The sequence below is a fragment of the Poromitra crassiceps genome, assembly GCF_964638095.1.
Source record: "Poromitra crassiceps genome assembly, chromosome: 22".
NCBI classification, from domain to species: Eukaryota; Metazoa; Chordata; class Actinopteri; order Beryciformes; family Melamphaidae; genus Poromitra; species Poromitra crassiceps.
The window spans coordinates 5,942,112-5,965,273 of NC_139647.1; the positions used below are offsets into that span (position 1 = coordinate 5,942,112).

Here is a 23,162-nt window from a genome sequence, read left to right on the forward strand (position 1 = left end):
GTCTCTGGAAGCTTTGCTTGTATTGAAACGTTCTCTCACACGTCTCTGGAAGCTTTGCTTGTATATTGAAACGTTCTCTCACACGTCTCTGGAAGCTTTGCTTGTACTGAAACGTTCTCTCACACGTCTCTGGAAGCTTTGCTTGTATTGAAACGTTCTCTCACACATCTCTGGAAGCTTTGCTTGTATTGAAACGTTCTCTCACACGTCTCTGGAAGCTTTGCTTGTACTGAAACGTTCTCTCACACGTCTCTGGAAGCTTTGCTTGTATATTGAAACGTTCTCTCACACGTCTCTGGAAGCTTTGCTTGTACTGAAACGTTCTCTCACACGTCTCTGGAAGCTTTGCTTGTACTGAAACGTTCTCTCACACGTCTCTGGAAGCTTTGCTTGTATATTGAAACGTTCTCTCACACGTCTCTGGAAGCTTTGCTTGTACTGAAACGTTCTCTCACACGTCTCTGGAAGCTTTGCTTGTATTGAAACGTTCCCTCACATGTCTCTGCCTGGAAGCTTTGCTTGTACTGAAACGTTCTCTCACACGTCTCTGGAAGCTTTGCTTGTACTGAAACGTTCTCTCACACGTCTCTGGAAGCTTTGCTTGTATATTGAAACGTTCTCTCACACGTCTCTGGAAGCTTTGCTTGTACTGAAACGTTCTCTCACACGTCTCTGGAAGCTTTGCTTGTACTGAAACGTTCTCTCACACGTCTCTGGAAGGTTTGCTTGTACTGAAACGTTCTCTCACACGTCTCTGGAAGCTTTGCTTGTATATTGAAACGTTCTCTCACACGTCTCTGGAAGCTTTGCTTGTACTGAAACGTTCTCTCACACGTCTCTGGAAGCTTTGCTTGTACTGAAACGTTCTCTCACACGTCTCTGGAAGCTTTGCTTGTACTGAAACGTTCTCTCACATGTCTCTGAAAGCTTTGCTTGTACTGAAACGTGGAGGTAATGCAGCAACACTCAGCTCAGTTTAGTTCACGGCAGCTTTGTTTCATAGGTAAATCCTCGGCAGCGTGGAAGAGAGCAACATCCAAAGAGGGAGACTTGTGCAGAATGTAAGCAGGAGACTGTGCCATCCACTTCACACAAATCACACCATGGATGTTCTCTTTCCTTCATCTTCTGGAGGCCATTGCTTATTAAAATGATGAATACCTCTCTCTCCTAACAGCACCGTCATAGTCAGCCTTTTGGTTTGGCTCAGGACGTCATCATCACCGCTGCTGCTTGTACTGTCTGTACCACTGGAGTGCTACCACTCCCCAAGAGCCCAGGAACACGCTCCATGGGTGGACCCCTAGTTTCTATCATTCTTGTCAAACATTTATAAATCTCAGGCTTTTGGGTGACAGATGGAGTAAGAAAGACCGCGAGCTCAAGTGACGGCAAAAACAAAAGATCCAGTTTAAAAGTGGTACATTTATTGAAATACACAAACACTCTACAGTGAGATATACGTTCCCCAAACATCAAATGACTGTGTGGAGCAGGACAAGATCATCTATTGTGAACTCAACAGAGAATTGGGTAACAATATCTTTGGAAGGGGTTTTGCATGAACATGAATAAGAAAATGACATAATTCATAAAGTATTCATAAATGAACACTCATTCCCAGATGAGATAACCGCTATTGGATCAAACTGACACATACTCATATAAACAAGCTGCTGGAATGGAACAAGATGACAATGATGTATTTTAGTTATAAGGCACGTTAAAAGGGGACAGCTTTAAGAGGGGATTTGGTCGATACTAGCAAATATTCACTCGGCCAGAAACATCCATTAGGAATTACAATATAAGATCAGATTTAATAACATTTCCAATGGCATCTTGACTGATTTATGAAATCTATGATGCTGGTTTTTGTGGCAATTTACAATCATCAGTCATGCAAATTTGGAGAACTACCAAGGTACTTAATTTCCTTTATTACAAAATGTGTTTAAGAAACAAATAACATAGTGTGGCTTTACTGATCTATATATATAAAAGTACAATTCCACGTAGCTCAGTGAGCTTTTATAAGGCATTCCATGGGGAAAGGACAAATTCGCTTGATGTCGTTAAACTACAATCCAGTGGGCAGTTTACTGACATAAAAGTTATCATACAGTTGTAACTATGAGAGAATATGCCAATGGACACAAAGGTTAAGTGATAACTGATGTACGGTAAAAAAAAAAAAAAATCAACATTATTTCTAATCATTTAAATATTACAATATTCAGTGTTATTTTTAAAAAGAGTGGAAAATAAATTAGATAATAAAACTTATATATACATAATACTGTACATCACATCACAACTGCGGTCAATGTGTTTTCCAGCAATTCCTGTAGCGCCTATCATAAATTAAAGTTAGCCCGGCCACTAATGGCAACCACAAGACCTGACGACCATGTTTCTGTATTTCTTCAGGATGACGTTTGAGCTGTCGTCAAAGTAAAGCACAGAGATTGCGTTGAGCTTGGTCGGGGCGCAGCATGGCTTTGGCACATTGTCGGGAAACATTAAATGAACCTATAAATGAAAGCAGAGTGAAATGAGAATCGAGTGTTTCACTGACTGATAACTGCTAGGAACATGGGGAACAGTCGGAAGCAACGCCATTTTTATTGCAATAAAGAGAATAATACTACTAGTGTCAAGAATACTTACCAAGGTTTGCACTATTGCATGGTTTGTTGCATTCATGTGTGCGTTGAGTGGAAAGGAGCATTCTCCATCACAGTAAAAAGCAGCATAGCCTTCTGGTGCGATAATCCAATCCTTCAAGAAGAAGACAGAAAGAAGACTATTATGAAGGAACATGCTACACCTAATGCAACACATCATGAACATGCTACACATAATGCAACACATAATGAACACATAATGCAAGTTATTAGAGTTTCCATTCATGGAAGGACTGGCTTATACTGTAAATCCAAACTGTATTGTATTTTACAGTACTAGGCATCTCGTGCGTGCTTGATTCCTAGGCTCGCCCGCTGCACGGGCTCGCCCGCCCTGCAGCTGCGTGGCCTCGCCTGCCCTATTGGCACGCACGGGTGTGTGTGTGTGTGTGTGTGTGTGTGTGTGTGTGTTGCTCACAAAATGTTATTGCCCTTAAGTTTACATGTGCGCAGGTGTGTGTGTGTGTGTGTGTGTGTGTGTGTGTGTGTGCGTGTGTGTGCTTGGCGCGCACGGGTGTGTGTGTGTGTGTGTGTTGCTCACAAAATGTTATTGCCCTTAAAGGAACACTCTGCCCATTTTCAACCAGCTTTGTATCATTAGAACATCAGTAGTATATCAGAAAACTGTAAACGGTTTTGAAGTCTGTCATTTAATTTGACAGTTATTGAGTGTTAAAGTGTGGACCAGTGATGTCACTTTAACACTCAATAACTGTCAAATTAAATGACAGACTTCAAAACAGTTTACAGTTTTCTGATATACTACTGATGTTCTAATGATACAAAGCTGGTTGAAAATGGGCGGAGTGTTCCTTTAAGTTTACATGTGCGCAGGTGTGTGTGCCCCTTAAGTTTACATCCATCAGTCTTATGACATCACTGATCACATCATCAGTGGGACAAAGATTTAATCAGAACAGACGGAGAACAAAGACAGCAATATCGTGTATATATATAAATGTAGCATCACATGAAGCTCTTTTTCTCTCCTTCTATTCATACAGGCATCACAGGCATACGTAGGTATCCTGTCCACTCATTGAAAACATCTGTCTTAAGATGGAGTTTGGCTGTTGTGTTTTCCATCAAATACACACTTTTTAATCTGTCTCTCCATTGTTGGACAGTTGGAGGATTTTCTCTTTTCACTGTGACCTTTTTGTCATAATAATGTCTATCTATGTAGTGTACGTTGGCAATTCAACGCAATTTCCAAGGCTCTTCAAATCACTTGAGTATGCGTGTGTTTTGCTGGAGAAATACACGCCACATCATTCATTTCAGCCTACCTTCAGTACTTCCTGCCAGATGAACCCATAGGAAAGTGACCCTCCTCCCATCCCCTTATAAGACACACAGCTTACTGTAATCTCGGGAACATCACAACCCAAGAATTCCAGCTGTGAGATGATTTCCAGATCCCAAGGTATCAACACTTAACATACAATGTAGCCAGGTATCTTCATGCGAGGGAGTTGTTTTGGCAGCCCGAAAAGGCTCCAACGTTATTCTAATGTTCGGATTTTCATTTTGTTCAAAGAGTAATTTGACCGAGCGGTCCAGTACACCAGGAGCGGTCCTGGAGTAGGTCCTGTACGCTTCAAGAGAAGTGCAGTAACTCCTTACCTGCCAACCCAAGTCTCGGAAGCTGACGTACAGTTCGTGCTTCTTGCAGGCTTGCTTCTGCTCACTTGTGTTAGGATCTTCGAAATAAAAGGGAACACAAATATGAATTTCAAGATTTTCTATTTGCTCCTTAAATCTAAAACTACTGTATGGCAGAAATTATGTTGATATGGTTTGCTGCTTGCATGGAAGTGAACAAAGTTTAAAAGTATATACAGTACAGCTTCTGACAGTGCAGATTGCTGTATTCACATGAGCACATCATCGTGCACTCTTGCTCAAAATTGTTGTGATAAACGGGAAATGTAAACAATAAATGTTTAAATGTTAAATAATTTGAGGGTGATGCATCTAGACAATTGGGAAATACAAACGCATTGTAATTGCAATTATTGATCCAAAGTATTTGATAAATCAATCAGTACTCAGTTCAGTTCTCAGTATTATTGTGAATGTCACAGTAATGTTACTCTAAGTGTATAACATTGAAAACAGATTGATATAACAGACATTAATTATTTATTTAAAATGTGGCATTCCGTTGCATTCTTGCAGCCTACAGAGTATTAGTAAGTAATACATTAGTAATACATTAATAAATACTATTAACAAATTAACTATGAATTTGAATTATTTAACAATGCATCCACCTCCACTTTTTGGCGCCCGAGAAGACTCTTGCTGATTGGCAGATTTGTTGCGGTTGTGGTTCTTTTTCTTGCCACCAGCGGCCCTGACAGAGCGGAGCAACACCTCGCTGGCCTTGAAGAAAGCAACCAGGAAGGGCTGTTTGGACTGAGGCCCGTTCCTTCCCACTACCCCAGCAGATTTGATGTTGATACTCCGTCCTGTAAAACCAAACAGGCAACACAACCAATCACACACAACACAAAAGAAGGAGGTGAGCTGTCAGCGTAGAGAAGAAATGTGTAATAACTGGTATATTTGGTAGGGATGCACGATATTGGATCCCCCCACCCCCCCCCCCCCCACCCCGATTTTTATCCAATATGCCACTATTTTCCAACTCTTTTGGCCGATTGCCAATGCCAATAACCTACAGATATATGCGCGGATTTCCCCGCCACCTAATTTCAGAGAGCATCAAGTCTCTCCTGTAGTGGAATGAACACATTATGATGCCTACTCTTAGCATGATGGCCCACTGGCAGATACAGACATACATACAATGCTTTTCATAATGTACACATTCACTGGGCAAAATAAGAAAACGACTTCAACTTAGGTTATTTAAAACGGGCCATATTTCTATTTAGGTAACATTTTCTTTCAAGCAAAACTGTAAGATTCATCCGCTTGGACAGCTTGGATGATGCTCTCCCTGGGTTAGGGTTAGGGTCATTAAGCTTCATTTCATCAGCCTGTCATATCAGCAGAAATGGTTTCAGGCCGATGCCCAGATTCCATTTGAAAGCCTTTATCATCAGCATATCATCGGACATCTCTAATATTTGATGAATTGTTGCTTGTTATAAGGCTGTGAGTGAGTCCCAGCTTTACGAATAACAAGACTAGTCCGAGGCCACGAATCCTTTGTTTGGATTTATGACCATTTGTTATAATAATATCCACAATACGTAGATTGTCCAAAATCGGTGTTCGTGTTTGTCTTGGAGTCGTTAAGTTGCTGAAAATGTCTGTCTTAGTGTCGACATCGTGATAAAAATAAGGAATGATTTTTTTTTTTTTTTTTTGGTTTAGCAGCACACAATAAAACATATGAATAAAAGGTTCCGCAAAAATAGAGTAGGGGCAAGGGCCTATACGAGGCCTCTACTCTTGAATAACTAAAACAGACACAAAATCAACAAGTATAAAATATAATTCAAATTTAAATGATAAAAGAAAGAAAACCATTTTTTTTTCATTCTGGATTTAAAAATAGGCAATGATGGACCGGTTCTGATTGAGGAGGGGCTGGAAGTCCATATGGATGGACCTCTATATGTTAAAATGACCTAATGTTGTGCGGGAAATGTCTGGTTGGATCTGAGTGGACATTGGAATTCAAAACAACCTTTATGCAAGAGAGTAGGTAAAGGGGCTTCTTGATATGAAAATAGAAGTCTGATAATAGGTTTATATTAAAAAATTGACAACAAGTTTAGCCAGTCTTAAGAATCTCTTTTGGATTAGCAGGATTTTCTGAAGAGAAAAAAGATATGTACTGGCCCAGACAATGTTACAATATGACAAATAAGGATATATTAAACTATAATATCGTGTCAGAAGACAGGAACGATCAACCAAGGAAGAAATCCTTCGGATAATGCCATGAGTCTTCATCATTTTATGACATACATATTCAATATCAATATTGTATTGTACAGTTGTCACTGTGTATATTTTATTGTCTTGTTTTTTACTGTGCGAATAAAAAAAGATAAAAAAAAAAAAAAAATGATGAACTTCCTGACCTTTTCTAGAGTCTGAAAGAAACTCGGAGGGAGTTTTACAAGTAAAACAACAACAATGGTCCAAATTCTTCTCAGAGGGGAAAACGCATGTTTCACTTGCCATCTACGGTCTCCACACAGAGCTGCAGGCCCATGTTCTGCTGCGGGTTCATCACCCAGTGGTTACTGGTGGCGGTGATGTCAAAGACCAGCCAGCCGCCGTCTGACGCCTGGACCTTCTTAGAGTCCAGCAGGAACGTCTCCGCATCTCTGTGGGCGAGAGGAAGAGACGGAACAGGCACCTGCGTCAAATAAAACCGCCATGATTAAAAACGGTGTCCTCCCCATAATCACAAGCAGCAATTACTTTCCCAAATAACAAAAGCTTTTTATGTTTTGGGATCGTTTCAAAATAGGCAGTTAAACGAAAAATCAATAAAACGTTTGTTCCAAAGCCGGGGGAGAAAAAAGACAAAGGAAGACAAAATGAATGCGGTCACTTTACTGCCACACTCCAGTGCCGCGCGTTAAGAACAATGAGATGACAAACACTGCAGGGCCCTTTCTGCAGCGCGCCGAGCTCTGCAACAAATAAGTTAGAGATGTCTGTGCTGCACCTTCATGTTGCAGTCGGGACACACAAACACAGAACATCTGCTTCTTCTGGGACTTTTAGACGGGGGTCAGGCCCAGAACACAAGAGGAACCTAACCAGTCATGATGGAATACGTAAACAAGGTATCATGCACTGATCACTGATGGACGCTTCAGCCCTGCACTCTGTAATATAAGACCCAGCCCAAATCCCGGGTGGCTTTTATTAGTTGTTGCATGTCTGTCTTCTGTCCCTTAATCCTTTTATTTTGAGACCAAACAGTCTCCCCTCAAAAGAGTATTGAAGCAGAGTATTGAAATCTGCTGTGTAAAAAAGTCATTTACTGGTTTTATGTGTGACGTCTTTGTGCTGCGATGGCGGAGGAGAGAGCTGCGCGTCTTAATGAACTGCAGAGTGCTTTGTGTGGTGAAGACTTCAGCTCCGCCACGGGCAAAAACATTTCACCAGTTACGAAACATGCACGTCGCCCCCCCCTGTGAGTTTGAACATGAGTCTGCCATAAGGCTTCAATCTACGCTGAAATAGCCCCTGCTTTGCAATTCGGAATTGGACGCTTTTCAAGTGGTTACACGGTGACGCTCAGGTAGAAGCGAGATTTTCCATGTGGCCCCTTATATGGTTTAGGAATTATGAACGTGTTTATTACCGCCGTTATAAAAACTAAAGTGCAATTCAGCACACGGTTAATCCTGAAGAGTGACACACCACTTCATTTAATCTTTGACATAAATTGTTCGTAAGCCCCGTGTATGAGCTTTGTGTATGAGAGTATTCACCATTGTTTCCCATAGCCCGGTCCAAGAGAGGAAAAAATGTTGATCCTAGTGCTTGATCTGTGATGTTACATGATGTACGGTCCCACCGAGGGCGAGCAGGAGCAGGATGGATTCCTGAGATGGAGCTACACTCTTTGCTTGGGAATTAATGGCACGAGTATCATGTGAAGCTAAGATAGTTGTAGAAGTTCAGACAAACTTCACAAACAAGCTTTTCCCTGTCTGGTTGTACACTGATCGCTTTAACATCGCATATGAAGAGAGTATTGCGGTTTCTACAGTTGTTGATGTAGACCAGTGTTGGGGGTAACTCATTACAAAAGTAACATATTACATGTAATATATTACTTTTAGCAGTAACTCAGTAATATAACTTATTACTTATAGACCTTATTCGCTAACCCTGGACGGCACCATATTGTTGACATACCGTCCTGCGCGCACACAGCGCTGCAGCTGACAACTAGTAACAGCCTTATTGTCGTTTCTGTTCCATTACAAAATAGCGATGCTAATGACACCAATAAAAACCCCACAGTTGTTGTTTGTATGCTGCCGTTAATGCCTGTAATAAATAAACAAAAGAACGAGGTGAACAGACTTTGCTGTGAGGAGCTGTCAGAAAGTTTCACCTGTCTCAACTAACTATCCACACACCTCTCCTGTGCTGCTGACGTATCCCCAGTCTCGCTCCCTTCACGTCTGAGGACGGTAGAGATAGAAACAAACCACGGGGACTTTATTGCTGTCAATACTACAGCCATGCCTAACGCAGGTCACCATCCGAACACAATTGGAACGATACAGGTAACGCTAACAGCGGCTAGCTTCCTATAAACGCTGCTCTCACATAGGCTGTCACTTGAGAGGTGCTGCGTTATGTCGACAATATGGCGGCGGTGGGCGTGCCAGTATGTGAGTGACGTCAATCGAATAAGGTCTATAGGATTTCAGTAATATTATACCAGTTACTTTGTCAAGTAACTCAAGTTACAAATTGAGTTACATTTTATTAAATCAAAGCACATATTTAAATAAAGATACAATCATTCCCTAATCAAACTGTGTGTTTTTATGCAAATAACCACTATAGATGACAATAACAAAGGAAAAGGATAACATTTAGAATTTTGGATTGTTTACACTGACTTCAAGGCGGTTGACATAATTTTTCGGGATGGTTCCGGGGCGGCGATGTCATTCTGCTGCTGCTGTTGTTTTGGTAAAAATAATGCAAAAGTAGTGTAATAAGTAACGAGTTACTCTACACAGAAAGTAATATTGTAAAGTAGCTTATTACTTTCAAATGAAAGTAACTAGTAATATGTAGTGTATTACATTTTGAAAGTAACTTGCCCAACACTGTTGTAGACTAACATTGCCTGAAACATGCTATGCCCTAAGAATAATGTACGCCAACAGTTAAATTGAGTGGTATGCCCCTGTTAGGAGAACAGTTAAATTGAGTGCTATACCCCTTTAAGACGGGAGAGTTCATTGAGTGGGACCTCTTCAAAGCCCAGGGGGGCCATATCTCCCCTTCAATCACCCACACACATATTTGGCAGGCAAATGTGGGCCCACTGTTAAGTACACCCCTGTGTATTCAGCTATGTCATGGTTCAAACTTCCGGGACATTGTTAAGACAGGCAGGTGATGGGCAGAGGAGCTACCAAGGGAGCCCCCCCCCCCCCCCACCACCAAACCCCCCCAGTCTGGGGGCCCTCATGGCGTTCATGTGGGGATGTAGGCCAGCCTGGCAGGCAACACATGCAGGGTGAGACCTGATGGACCTTCCAGGCTTCCATAAGTGCTGGAGCCGTTAATGGACTCCTCTTTATCCCAGAACTATATTTGTAAGGAGGGCATGGTGAGGCTGAAGGGGAGATAGGAGCATGTGGAAAGTTTCCATGGAGAGAAACGGTAGAAGAAGACAATACTGCAGCTGCTTTATTCTTCTTCACTGGACTTTATTATAGCGGAGTAACAACCAGTTTCATCTTTTCAACATCGAGCTTCGAGTGCAAACAACATGTCCTTTCATTCTGCATGAGTAGCTGCTTTGTGTTGCATAGCGTGTCACACAACTATTATCAAACCGGCCATTATCAAAGCTTCCTTTTGTGTGACTGATGTCGAGATGAAACGGTGTGGCAATTTATTATCACGATTATAGTGACTGAAATGATCACGGTTATCAGTATTATCGCAGTGATGTTCTTATTGTGCTGAGAATGTTCAAAAAGTAGCCTACTCCACTGAAATAATTTCATCCAGTTCTATATTGAAAACTGGTAGACTGTTGCTAGCTTTATTTTATCATGGTTTTTCATTTCATCCCTAGACTGCTGCCATTTTCAGATTCCAGTTTGATTCGTCGGAGACTGACTTATTGGACTTATTGGTTCTGGTTAAAATAGGAGTTTGGGTACGTACTTGTTGTGATATTCCTTGATGACTTGGTATATGGTCACCTTCAGTGTGATGTTGTCGTAGCGGGCGTGGCTGTGGTCCTTATAGATGCGAAACTCCGCGGCGGTCACCGCCTCTCCGTCAGGGATCTGAGTCAGGTCGAAGCGGAACTCCTTGTAGTGTCGTCGGTGGTGAGAAAAATCCTTGTCTTTCTCCACTGGGGGAAAAAACAGAACGTTTCATTTTTACTGGCAAGCGAAACTCACATCGATCAAGACATATGACTTCACCTCCTCAACCCACCGACTGTGTGTGTGTGTGTGTCAGTGTGTGTTGCCCCAAAACAGAAAATATACCAGCATTAACTCAGTGAAAAAGAGTAATTTATCACATCTTCTTTTACATTCCGAGTCCAATCCAAACATTTTGACTACCAACAAAAGCACTTTCCACTCCATTAAATCAGTCAACTGAATACAGGTAGCCGTTCCCAGACAGGCTCTCTACTGTGTGCCTAACTGCATTCTGTGGACATGATGAATGGGGCTGTCAGTTAAGAAAAACAGGCTGATTTCAATTAAAGACACTTTGGTCTGCTCCTCAAGTGAGAGAGAAGAGCAGACACTTTGGTCTGCTCCTCAAGTGAGAGAGAAGAGCAGACACGAGTCTTCAGCCTCACTTCAACCACTGACCTGACCTCATTTCTGACCTTATTTTGACCTCCTGGAGGCTCCATACATTAATACACTGACAGTGTTGATTCATGACCCTTTACCTTTAAAACTTCATATTTACAATGTCTGGAGTGACATGCGATACCTTTATCTGTGACCTGTGTGACTTTTGGAAATGTGGCAAAACTCATAACACGTGTTTGACCTTTTCATTTCGGGGCATAGAGGATTTATAACGGTAGATTTTTTATAAAATGCTTTGTTAAATTTTTAGAGCAAAATACTTTGAATGCAATGTAGAGCTGCAACGATTAGTGGAATAATCGATTAGTCGATTGACAGGAAATTAAACGACAACTATTTTATAACTGATTAACTGTTTTAGACTAATTTTTAAGAAGAACATACAAATTATCTTGTTCCATCTTCTTAAATGTGAATATTTTCTACTGTCTTTAGTCTTCTAAGACTAAAAGCCTGATTATTGTAACTGATTATCTTTGTTCAAGAGAAAAGAAGACATTTGAGAATTGTCATCGTGGACTTTTTGCAAGAAGTGGTTGACATTTTTCACCATTTTGTGACATTTTATAGACCAAAACGACTCATCGACTAGTCGAGAAAATAATTGACAGATTAATTGATCATGAAAATAATTGTTAGTTGCAGCCCTCATTCAAAACTATGGGTCGCATGAACAACATGACCAAAGATAGTTTAATGTGCGGATCCTTTTTCTATACGTTAATTTTTTTCCAGCACCTGTTGAAATAGACTTTTGGATGTGCGTGCACTCTACTCTTCTACAAAGATCGTTTAATGCCATGCTCTTCTTCCTTCCTCGTCATGTTCAGTTCAGCTGATGTGCTAACACCGGTAGCTTTATCACGCAGCGCTTTTCACTGATGTTTTTATCAAGTGCGACCGCCTGCGCTTACTTAGCACAAACAGGTCAGAGGTCACCGCTGACTTTTTACCCATTGAGCGCGTTCCATTAGCCCCAGGGCAGTAATGTGAAGCAGGAGTGCCACTGAGTGCATAACGCATTTAACTTTCAGATAGCTGAAGATTAAACAATCGTGTCCGGAGTCTCCGCTGGGGCTGAGCGTGCTGCATTCTTGATGTGATGCATATTCATTCAATTGGAATCAGATTCTCTAATGTCCCACAGTGCAGGGAGAGTAAACCATTTGATCCATTTCATGTAAATAAGATTTCCTAAATCGCTTGTGTGATTTCATAATCTTTCGTCTCTTAATTCATACTGTCTTCCACATCTCTATTTGCGATTTTTTAAATAGCTGGGCCTATAGCCACATCACACACGCTTGCAGAGTTGATTGATTAACTATAGGAGTGATATTTTGCCAGCACGTTAAACTCTGTATGTAATGTCATAAAGATGTTTCTGAGCGGGTTGAGGTCAGCAGTTATATTTGAGTGTACTGTAATAAAGACAGAGCCCCATTGAACACTTCACTGACAGTCCCCAGAATGAGAGCGGAGCTTTCAAGGCTGACGGTGTACATGCCCTGCTAGTGCTAAGTGGAACCAGATGCGGGCTCAGGCCAAGGTGAGGGATTAAGCTTCCAAGCAACTAGACACAAAGTCACTCTTACATCTACTGTTGTATATTTTAGTTTTTCTTACCGTAGCCTATACCAGAAACATATTTTACTGTGTATATTTCATGCTGTATTAGGCTGTATTTGAGGTGTGCAATGCTGCAGCATACCCATTTCCATGTTTTGAGTAACATTCCAAGTATAATTCTTATTTTCTAATTATTCCGATTAAAAGAACAAAAATGTTGTGGATTATATGGATGGCCTACTACTGCTTTCACTTACTGACAAAGCGTATAGTCATCAGAAAGAAGAAACATACAGGCATCATTCAGCATCACTCAACCCTTTTAACAACAGGAAATAATTAAGACCAATTTTCTCAAGGTCAGACAGTCATCTGATAAGCTGCTACGAACTGCTGGGTCAAAGGTCGCGGCTACTGAAGAAACACAATCGTTCTGCAATTCAGCTGCCTTTTTTAATGGCAGGCAGCACAAAATGATAAGGGGTAAAAACGTTAACTGTGTTAAATACGACATTATTTCACACACTGGCTAAAGCAGACAGAGAACTTCAGCGATATTTAATCATCAAAGTGAGAACATGTAAATTATAGCCTATATACAGATAGGCCTGTTTAGGCTGTAGGTTGGATAGTTTTGCTTTTAGATGTTATAATGCAGAAAGTGTATGAAAGCCCAAAATAGTCATACATCGTGTCATTGTGTTGCTTATGGATGTAATTATAGTGAAAATAAATTATTCCAGCTTTTGGGGACCCCCTGGAACCCCCTCAAGAACCCCTGGCCCCCACTTTGAGAACCACTGCCTTATACAACTCGAGTTATGAGTAAAATGACACTGCTGTCAGCTGTGTGAGAGGAAGTAAAATATTGAATTGCAAAGCACATCTCAAAATTCTCTGCACACTTTAGTGTTTTTTGTCAACAAAAATGTAGAAGACGGCGTATTTTGTATCAACCAGCTTTTCGGAATATGTGGAAATTATTTGAAAAAATGACTCAACAAATAGTGCTGACAGCGGCTGCAAACAGGCCTGCTGTCTGATAGAGGTTCAGGCCTAAACGCCTGAAAGATGGTTTTCATGCTTTGACTATATATTGTTGGTATGGAATGACACTGTATCGGCCTACAAAATATTAGGGGCATTTGTAGGCTACACTTTTCAGGAATAGGCCTACACTGTTAGCATTATGGATTGCCCATTATTGATTTCCCTTATTAAATCCATATCAATCATAATTAAGTTGATGTTGATAAAGAGAAGCAGAAAAATTAAGGAATTATTTTTAAGCTTTGGGAAAATTTTGATCTGGATTGAATTTGTGCAACTCCATAGTAGGCTAGGTATTTTTTGTACATAGCAAGCAGCAAAAGAAGAGTTTAGGCTTATTAGATTAGAGGTTATTGTTATTTTTATTAGGCTAATAGCCTAACCGTTGGTTGAACCCATTTTTATTATTTAGGCTATAGCCTATGGTCAAACCTGGTGCCAAATCACACTTGTTTTTATGTCACTTACCTAAATTGACAAAACTCATCACCATGTCTGCATCATTGAGAAAGTTGGTGTCGTGAGCTGTGGTGAGCAGCGGGCTGTGGCCGGTGAGCGGGGCGGCACGGTAGGGCTGCGCCATGCGGGAGTACCCTGCGTGCTGCGGGCTGCTGTAATAAGCCTTGCGGGAGTGCGCTGGGCCGTGCGCCGCCTTGGCACTGAAGCCCTTCCCCTGTGCGCTCTGCTGCTGCAGCAGCCCCTCTTCCTCTGGCTCCGTCTCCACCGACATGGCGCGGTACAGGTCGAGCATGAAGAGCGGCGCAGAGGACGCCTGCTTGCCCGGGGAGAAGGGCCTGGGCCGGTGGGGTAAGCCCAGGATGGAGAGGATCTCTCTCTGGATCTCCCTGCGCTCGTGATTGCGCAACCTCCTGTAGATGAAACTGGAGTGCACATGGTTGTCGCTCAAGCCGCACTGAGCGCAGGACAGAAAGCTCAAACAGCCCCACACCAGTCCAAACACAGCACGGCTTAAAGGTGGAAGTGCTGTCATCTTGACAAATAGCTCACTCTCGAGTAGTGGAGTTGAACTACATCGCACTCAGTGAAAAACAAATATATATTTTTGCCATTTTGGAATCATATACTTTCCATATTAGCCAGAGGCACCACAACTTTTCACGGTGGCAATTTAGCCTTCAAGTCAGCCTAGAGAATGAGGCATCAGTCTGCACTAAAGTCCCAGGCAGCTCCTCTGCTGTGCCAGTGGTCCTTGCAGCTCGTCCTCCAGCGGCACTTTTTTACTCCGGCTCCTCTCCAGGCTCCATCAGGTTACAGCGTGTATTTAAGGGCGCATTTGGTAATGGAGTTGTGACCTCGTCCCCGCACCTTACTCCTCTTCAGGGGGGAAACACGTAGGTACGCCCATAATAACGTCAAGGGATAACGCAAAAAGTCCTCAAAGGATTAAAAAAAAAATAGTGTTGAACTGAGTGAAAAGCATGCAGAAAAGTGCAGTCTGCGCTTGCCTCGGCTCGCAGGTTTTTACGCAGTGTGTGTTGTTGGGTCTCTAGTTGCCCTGTTGAGTCAGTCCATCCCACACACAACTTTGTTTTCGCATCCCCATCCACCTCTAGCGGCCGCAATAAAACTTGACCGAGTCAAGATGGATGTGGCTGCTGGCTCCAGAGTGTAAAAGGAGACACTTGAAATCCGAGAGGCGACTTAACGAGTGAAAGAATAATGACAGAGCCTTTTAATCGCCTCTACTTATTGAAGTCCGATGTGTTTATAGGAGAGGCTTCCAGGAGCATGCAATATGCAAACACCTATGATGGCTCTATAAAGACCACTGTTTGTGCTGTAGCCTAATACAAACAAAAACAAATGGACGTATTGAATAACTAGCTAGCCTACACAAATAAACAAAACTGGGGTTTTGGAATTCTGCAACACTCATTAACACCTGTATGTCCCTGATATCTAGTCTGTTGCCTATAGGCTACTGTATAGGCTATCCCTTACAATAAACGACAGAAATCCAGATGCTAAATAGGCTCACTCTACTATACAAATACCACAGCAAAACCCACAAGTCTCAGCAATATTATAGCCTAGTGATACCGCAAGAGTTACAAAAAATACCTCAAAGTATGACAAAGTCCGTATGAATAAACCCATAAGTAGCCAGACAGCTCCTAGGAGGATGTGTCAGTTGTTTTTAACTAAAAGACCCTTCAAAGGAAGTTGGTTATTGCAATTATTGATAAATGTAAACACAGAGTCCGATATTTCCAACAAGTTGGAGTATAGTCTATGTAGGCTATGCTGTGTAGATTGTAGAACTAGAGCAAACCGGCTATAGCCTATAGCCTAAACAGTAGGTCAAAATAACTGTGATACATTAAGTAAAACATAAACACTAAACAGACAAAGGTTTCCAAAGTAGGCTGCAGCCTGCAGGCCAAAATGAAAATAGATCAAATACACCTCACCTTTCCCGGTGTAAATCGCAGACATGTAGTGTTACCCCATAGCGCCATCTAGTGTACAATGTCAACACTTAAATTCTCGTTCTCAATTAGTTCATAACTGATTTCTTATTGTTGTCTCTTTTGAGGAAGACCCAGGTGGTGAACTGGGTTTGTTCCTAGGAAAGGAAAGGAAAGGAAAGGAAAGGAAAGGAAAGGAAAGGAAAGGAAAGGGAACAAGGGCTGATGACATCACTGATGAAATCATCACTGATGACATCATAACTGATGACATCCTAGCCGTTATCCGTTCCTGACTGACTGAATGAATGAATGCATGACTCACCCCAAAAAGCCTTCTCTTGACCACGCGCTTGCACACGCTGCACACGTGGTCAACATTTCGGTTTTGTCTCTCCTGTGAAGCCGGTCAAATGTGACTTACCCCCCTCTGGTTCTCACCCCTCGCCCTCGCCATCAACACATTTAAGGAAAAGTGAAAATGTTGATCAAGATAATGTGATCGAGTCAAGAGATCAAACTGAAACACATTGGAAGAAGCATTGACAAAGTTCAAAAACAGTATTCACAAATCATGAAGATATTTTAATTACAAGTAAAAAAAACTAAAAAAACAATAATCAATACAAAAGGGACCATAACACAAAATAGAATCACACAAGGTGCTTAACAAATGTCGCTGCACTGTTATTACTCAGTTATTACTCAGTTTTATAAATAACAATAAAATACCTAGTACAGTAAAGGAAGGCAAGGCTTGGGCACACAAATGACATAATATCTAACTAAAATGCCAGCATATTCTTTGATGGTGAAATATCAAAGTTTTGTCTTCCTAATGGAGTACATGGATGAATGGGTATTATAATAGAGGTACAATTACAAGTTATAAAGTTGATACATATTAGCTGATTGAAAGGTTTTATTAGAACAGTACGAGCTAACTGAATGCGTTAGGAACACAGGCGTACAGGTCAAATCAGTTACAGAAATCAAACTCACAGTTTTGTGCTGAAAACATGCCGATGCTTGACATCATTTATGGCTAAATACCTGTATGCAATTGAATGAACATGGAAATAATAGATTAGGGAAGATGTGTTATAATGAAACCTACCTACCTAGGGCTGAGTGAGAAGTTAGAAAGCTACATGCAAAGAAGCAACACCAGGGGGCGATATGGGAAAAAGTACCAGCCACACTGCCCATACTGAGGACCTGCCAAACCAGAGAGGACCTAATAAGGCCTGTGACTACTCAGCGCTCAAACAACCACTATCAAATGACTTCTCTAAAAACCAACAAAACCTCAATCGTGTTCGAGGACATTGAGATAATAAAACACATTTACAACTGAGAAAATGTGAGAAAGGATCCAATTCGTACGGTTAATGAGTTCACAGAGTACATGTTAAGAGGTACTGTTTGTTTCCGTGACAGAGAGAAACTGTAAAGATGAGATCTTCCTGAGAATTGCTGTCTGTTCCGCATCAGCTCTAGCCTGCTTCGTTGGCTGTATGTGACGTCTGTGTTACTTCAATAATTGGGGCCTTTGCTGAAGGGATCCCTCCTCATCATGGGGCCATAGCACATGGATGGGTGACATGCCCCAGGTTGGCCGGGGACGCCGGCGTTACCTCTTTTACCCTCCGCTCCGTGCTGACCAGGGGGTCCAGGCTTACCAGGAGGACCTGCTTTACTGTACCCATGGGGACCCATTGGACCTGTAAAGGTAAGGTAAGTAAAAAGTCACCACCATGTGATCATCAAGACATTGCTGTGCATCACTAAGTGGAAAAAATAATGAATAGCCAAATTATTTACCAGGGGGCCCAGGTGGCCCTTGGTCTCCAATATCTGTTCGACCAGGACTCCCCTTGTCACCCTTGAAACCTGGGTCTCCTACAAACACAAAGGAGGGCATGTTGTTGTATGATATCTTTACTTTAATAACACAAGTACACACACGTGTGCAGAAACACACACACAGGCGACACAGCATCATGGGTTGTGAGCAAATGGAAAAACCACACGCATGTTGTGAAGTAAGAGAACAAAAGTCACACTGATTCTAATGGGGCAAACTGTGTTGTAATCTGTTGCTCAGTTGCAGAGGTAGGCTTGAACGTGTTAGCAAGTTTAGCAAGCTAATCAGGTAATCCAATCCGTTGTGTGTCGCGTTGACAATGACATGTGTGTCGCGTTGATGATGACGTTGCGTGCTCTCTGGGGGGGGGGTATTTTTGCCTTTATTGGATGGGACAGTAGATAAACAGGAAAGGTGTAGAGAGAGAGAGAGAGAGAAAGAGAGAGAGAGAGAGAGAGAGAGAGAGAGAGAGAGGGGGTGACATGTGGCAAAGGAGCACGGGTCGGATTCAAACCCGGGTCGGCCACAAGAAGGACTAGCCTTCGTGGTACTCGCTCTAACAAGCTGAGGACATCCTTTTTGAAGTTGATCGGTGGTTTGTCCTGCACCTCCTCTACAGAGTGGATGTGTGGAGTTTACTTTCCTTTTCAGCTCTTCTCAGCAAACGGATCCAAACAACAACACCGGTCTTTACCTTTCACTCCGTCCATGCCAGGACGCCCCGGGCGGCCCGGGTGGCCAGGCTGTCCACCGACGCCGGGAAGCCCAGGGAGCCCCCTGAGGCCCTGGGGCCCGGACGGGCCCGGCGGACCAGCAGGGCCAGGCCTGCTGTGGCATGTGGCACAGCTGCTCTGCTGACTGCTCAGCAACAGCAAAGGCATCTCAGCTATAGGATCATGCACACAGAAGAGCGTTTAGATAAGAGGTGAAAAAACATAAACGGATCATCAATCAGAGCCAAAGCATACTCACATTGAAATATGTCTCTGCAGATCTGACGAATGTGCTGCTCTGACATTTCACTGCCCTTCAATGGGAAAAATAGAGTGTTGTTTGGGGTCCCCAGTAGATGGCGCCACTCAAATATGACACTCATTATAATATGACTTGATGATTAAAAAAAACCTATCAACAGCATAGTAAGTATAGTGGGCTGCACACATACAGATCTTCCTCCAGGTCCAGGAGGACCAGGAGGGCCAGGGTCCCCGCCGTGACCTCGGGTGCCGGGGGGCCCCACCTGACCCCGCTGTCCAGGCCGGCCCTCTTGACCTCCTTGGCCTCTCTGTCCCGCCTCCCCTGCTGTCCCTTTCTGGCACAAACACAAAGCCAGTGTTAGCAGTACACACAATAATACACACAAACACAAAGCCAGTGTTAGCAGTACACACAATAATACACACAAACACAAACCCAGTCTTAGCAGTACACACAATAATACACACAAACACAAACCCAGTGTTAGCAGTACACACAATAATACACACAAACACAAACCCAGTCTTAGCAGTACACACAATAATACACACAAACACAAACCCAGTGTTAGCAGTACACACAATAATACACACAAACACAAACCCAGTCTTAGCAGTACACACAATAATACACACAAACACAAACCCAGTGTTAGCAGTACACACCAAAAAATACACACAAACACAAACCCAGTCTTAGCAGTACACACAATAATACACAAACACAAACCCAGTGTTAGCAGTAGGCTACACAGAATAATACACAAGCACAAACCCAGTGTTAGCAGTACACACAATAATACACAAACACAAACCCAGTGTTAGCAGTACACACAATGACACACAAACAGAAAGCCAGTACACACAATAATACACAAACACAAACACAGTACACACAATAATACACAAACAGAAAGCCAGTATACACAATAATACACAAACACAAACGCAGTACACACAATAATACACAAACATAAAGCCAGTGGGGTACATACAGTACACATGAAACAATCAGCCCAACATACCTCTCCTTTCTGTCCCATTGCACCAGCAGAGCCCTGTCAATGAAAATTATTACAGCTCATTAACAATGAAGGTACTGTAAGTGGAATAGTTGGAAAAACCGTGGGTTCCACTTCATGTATAAATAAACAGCTGTTCAGGTTTCAACTTCAACTTTATGATGTCCCCGAAGGGCAGTTAGTTTTGCAGTGAGAAACAATACATAAAAGAGTACATAGACATACAGTACAATCAGGGGGAGGGAGGTGACCTGAATACAGTGGACTAGGAGGCCAACAACTGCTCGTTGGCAGTGTTGGGCAAGTTACTTTCAAAATGTAATATACTACATACTAGTTACTGTCATTTGAAAGTAATAAGTTACTTTACAATATTACTGTTTGTGTAGAGCAACTCGTTACTTTTTACACTACTTTTGCATTACTTTCACTGTAATAACAGCAGTAGCAGAATGATATCGCCGCCCCGGAACATCCCGAAAAATAATTTCAACCGCCTTGAAGTCAAGTCAAGTCAAGTCAACTTTATTTATATAGCACATTTCCATACAGCGGCAGCTGGAACCAAAGTGCTTCACAGGTATAGGCAGGTACAAATAAACAGATGAGTGCAAAGTACTAAATAAAATATGACACAATACAAGAAATAATGACAATTTAAAGATGAGGGAGAAGGACTAGAGGCAATAAGACAATAAGACAATAGAACAATAAAAACAGTAAAACAATAAAAGCAATAAACAGTAAAGCCAGGGAGGGACCTATTGAGGGCTAAGTGGGGGGAAAGGCCAGGGAGAACAGGTGGGTTTTTAGTTGTGATTTAAAAACCTCGAGTGTCTGGGCGGCTCTTACATGGAGGGGGAGGCTGTTCCAGAGCTTGGGAGCAGCAGCCGAGAAGGCTCTGTCCCCCCTAGTTTTCAGCCTGGTTCTGGGCACCACCAGCAGGGACTGGTCTGCTGATCTAAGGGATCTGGAAGGGGTGTGGTGGTGCCACACCCCTTCCACCCCTTGAAGTCAGTGTAAACAATCAAAAATTCTAAATGTTATCCTTTTCCTTTGTTATTGTCATCTATAGTGGTTATTTGCATAAAAGCACACAGTTTGATTAGGAAATGATTTAAATGTGTGCTTTGATAAAAATAAAAATAAATCAATTTGTAACTTGAGTTACTTGACAAAGTAACTGGTATATTACTGAAATCCTAGAAGTAATAAGTTATATTACTGAGTAACTGCTAAAAGTAATATATTACATGTAATATATTACTTTTGTAATGAGTTACCCCAACACTGCTGGTTGGTGACTAACCTTCACATAGTGCAAAATCACGCTATACACTGTACCCAACAGCAATATCGCTACAGCAATAAAACAACTAAAAATGTCCAAGACAGATAAAAGACAGTACTGGTCCAGTAACAGTCCATATAGTGCCGGGATAAAGTGCATACTCATCATCATTATATATAGACACAATAACAAACCTTAGCCTAAGAACTCACTAGCTCCTCCACAGGCCGGAATTCAGAATAGAAATGGCTGTGTGGGTGAAGGAGTGCTTAGACCTATGACTCTTTATGGGGGGTCATCTATACCTGGAGCCAGAAGACAAGAGCTAATAAACTCAGCGTATAGGGCAGGGGTGGGCAACTATTTTTCATGGGGGGCCACATGAGAAATCCAGATTGTTGCCGGGGGCGAACAAATATTGCCGTAATGGATGGGCAACTTTGATGATAGAGAGGGGCACAAAAAAAGTCCTCGCTACCAGATTTTGCTGGCTGCATTTGAAGCCAGGTTTAGAGGAATAACTCATTTTAAATTAACAGTTGTGATGTCATTATTCAGTCTTAACCACCAATATTTGATCCTTTTCCTCACTCACTCCTATGTCACCACCTGCTCTCCCTGCAGGGCTTGAATTTAACTTTTTTCACCACCTGCCAATATGGCTTCTAGATTTTAAAGTTACCAGCCAATTAGAATTTCCACTATCCGAAATGTTTTTCTTGAAATAAACCAGAATATGAGTGGGTTAGTATCAGTAAGTGGCCGGGGATTCTCAAAGCCTGTGTTGAGGGTCACACAAGAACAAAAATGCACTCTTGAAGCTAAATAAATCCAAAACCAACAAGTTAATTATTTAAATTTCTACTTCAATGTAGAACAGTCATTTCTTACACATGAGATTACTTTTAGCCTTTTAGTCATAAATATTATTGAAAGATATTCCATATTTCAGACTGAAATGCTATAACAGAAGAGTATTGCCCAGAATGACATGAACATTTGGACACTTATTCAGCGGGTATATTGCATGTTGCGTTCAGGTGCACTGTAAAAAAAAAAAAAAAAAAAAATGCAATTCCATCGCGGGCCGTATGTTGCCCATGTATGGTATAGGGGATGGGAGCTGTCAGATAGGATGGCAGCTCAGACAGCAAACTCTGCTGGACTCCTATAGTATTACTCCCCACTTTCACTATCTTGGATAGTGCGTTTCTGGCAGGGGCGGACTGGGAAAATAATTCAGGCCGGGCATTAGATACCAAGCAGGCCAGGCCGATACGGGCCAACGCGTTTGAAGCCAAATTTGGGCCGTTTGAAGCCCATTTGGGGCCATTTGAAGCCAGATTGGGGCCGTTTGAAGCCCAATTTGGGCCGTTTGAAGCCAGATTTGGGCCGTTTGAAGCCCAATTTGGGCCGAGTCCAATTTTACAATGAGATGCACCCACTTTAACCCTGAATAAAGTAATAAAACCACTAGTAAACCAGTAGGCGGCGCCTGGCCTGCTGTTCAGTGAGTGGCCTGACTGCGGGCACCAAAAAAAAAAAAAAAAAAAAAACTTTTTTTTTGCAGGCCAGGCCAGGCCAGGCCAGGCCAGGCCAGGCCAGGCCAGGCCAGGCCAGGCCAGGCCAGGCCAGGCCAGGCCACCGGGCATTTGCCCGATGTGCCCGATTATGCAGTCCGCGCCTGGTTTCTGGCCTTGATGCTGAGGTGCCCATACTGTACC

The 23,162-nt window shown here is 42.3% G+C and overlaps 2 protein-coding genes across 2 annotated transcripts in view; both read right to left on the reverse strand.

Annotated features, from left to right (window-relative positions):
* Positions 1–1,405: 1,405 nt before the first annotated feature.
* Positions 1,406–14,843, reverse strand: bmp5 (bone morphogenetic protein 5; the record flags this gene model as incomplete). Its single annotated transcript, XM_083658699.1, has 7 exons — positions 1,406–2,532; positions 2,671–2,781; positions 4,314–4,390; positions 4,964–5,161; positions 6,852–7,000; positions 10,560–10,752; positions 14,321–14,843. 7 exons carry the CDS (start codon positions 14,841–14,843, stop codon positions 2,383–2,385), a joined length of 1,401 nt encoding a protein of 466 aa, XP_083514825.1. The 3' UTR covers positions 1,406–2,382.
* Positions 14,844–16,853: 2,010 nt separating this feature from the next.
* The window catches only part of col21a1 (collagen, type XXI, alpha 1), a 40,382-nt gene continuing 34,073 nt past the window's right edge, over positions 16,854–23,162 (reverse strand). Inside the window, exons 24-29 of the mRNA XM_083658329.1 lie at positions 20,151–20,183; positions 19,314–19,460; positions 19,121–19,175; positions 18,843–19,034; positions 18,106–18,183; positions 16,854–18,005 (exon numbers count right to left, since the gene is read on the reverse strand). Of these exons, the coding sequence (XP_083514455.1) occupies positions 17,818–18,005; positions 18,106–18,183; positions 18,843–19,034; positions 19,121–19,175; positions 19,314–19,460; positions 20,151–20,183 (693 nt within the window). The 3' untranslated portion in view covers positions 16,854–17,817. The remainder of the gene's footprint in view (positions 18,006–18,105; positions 18,184–18,842; positions 19,035–19,120; positions 19,176–19,313; positions 19,461–20,150; positions 20,184–23,162) is intronic.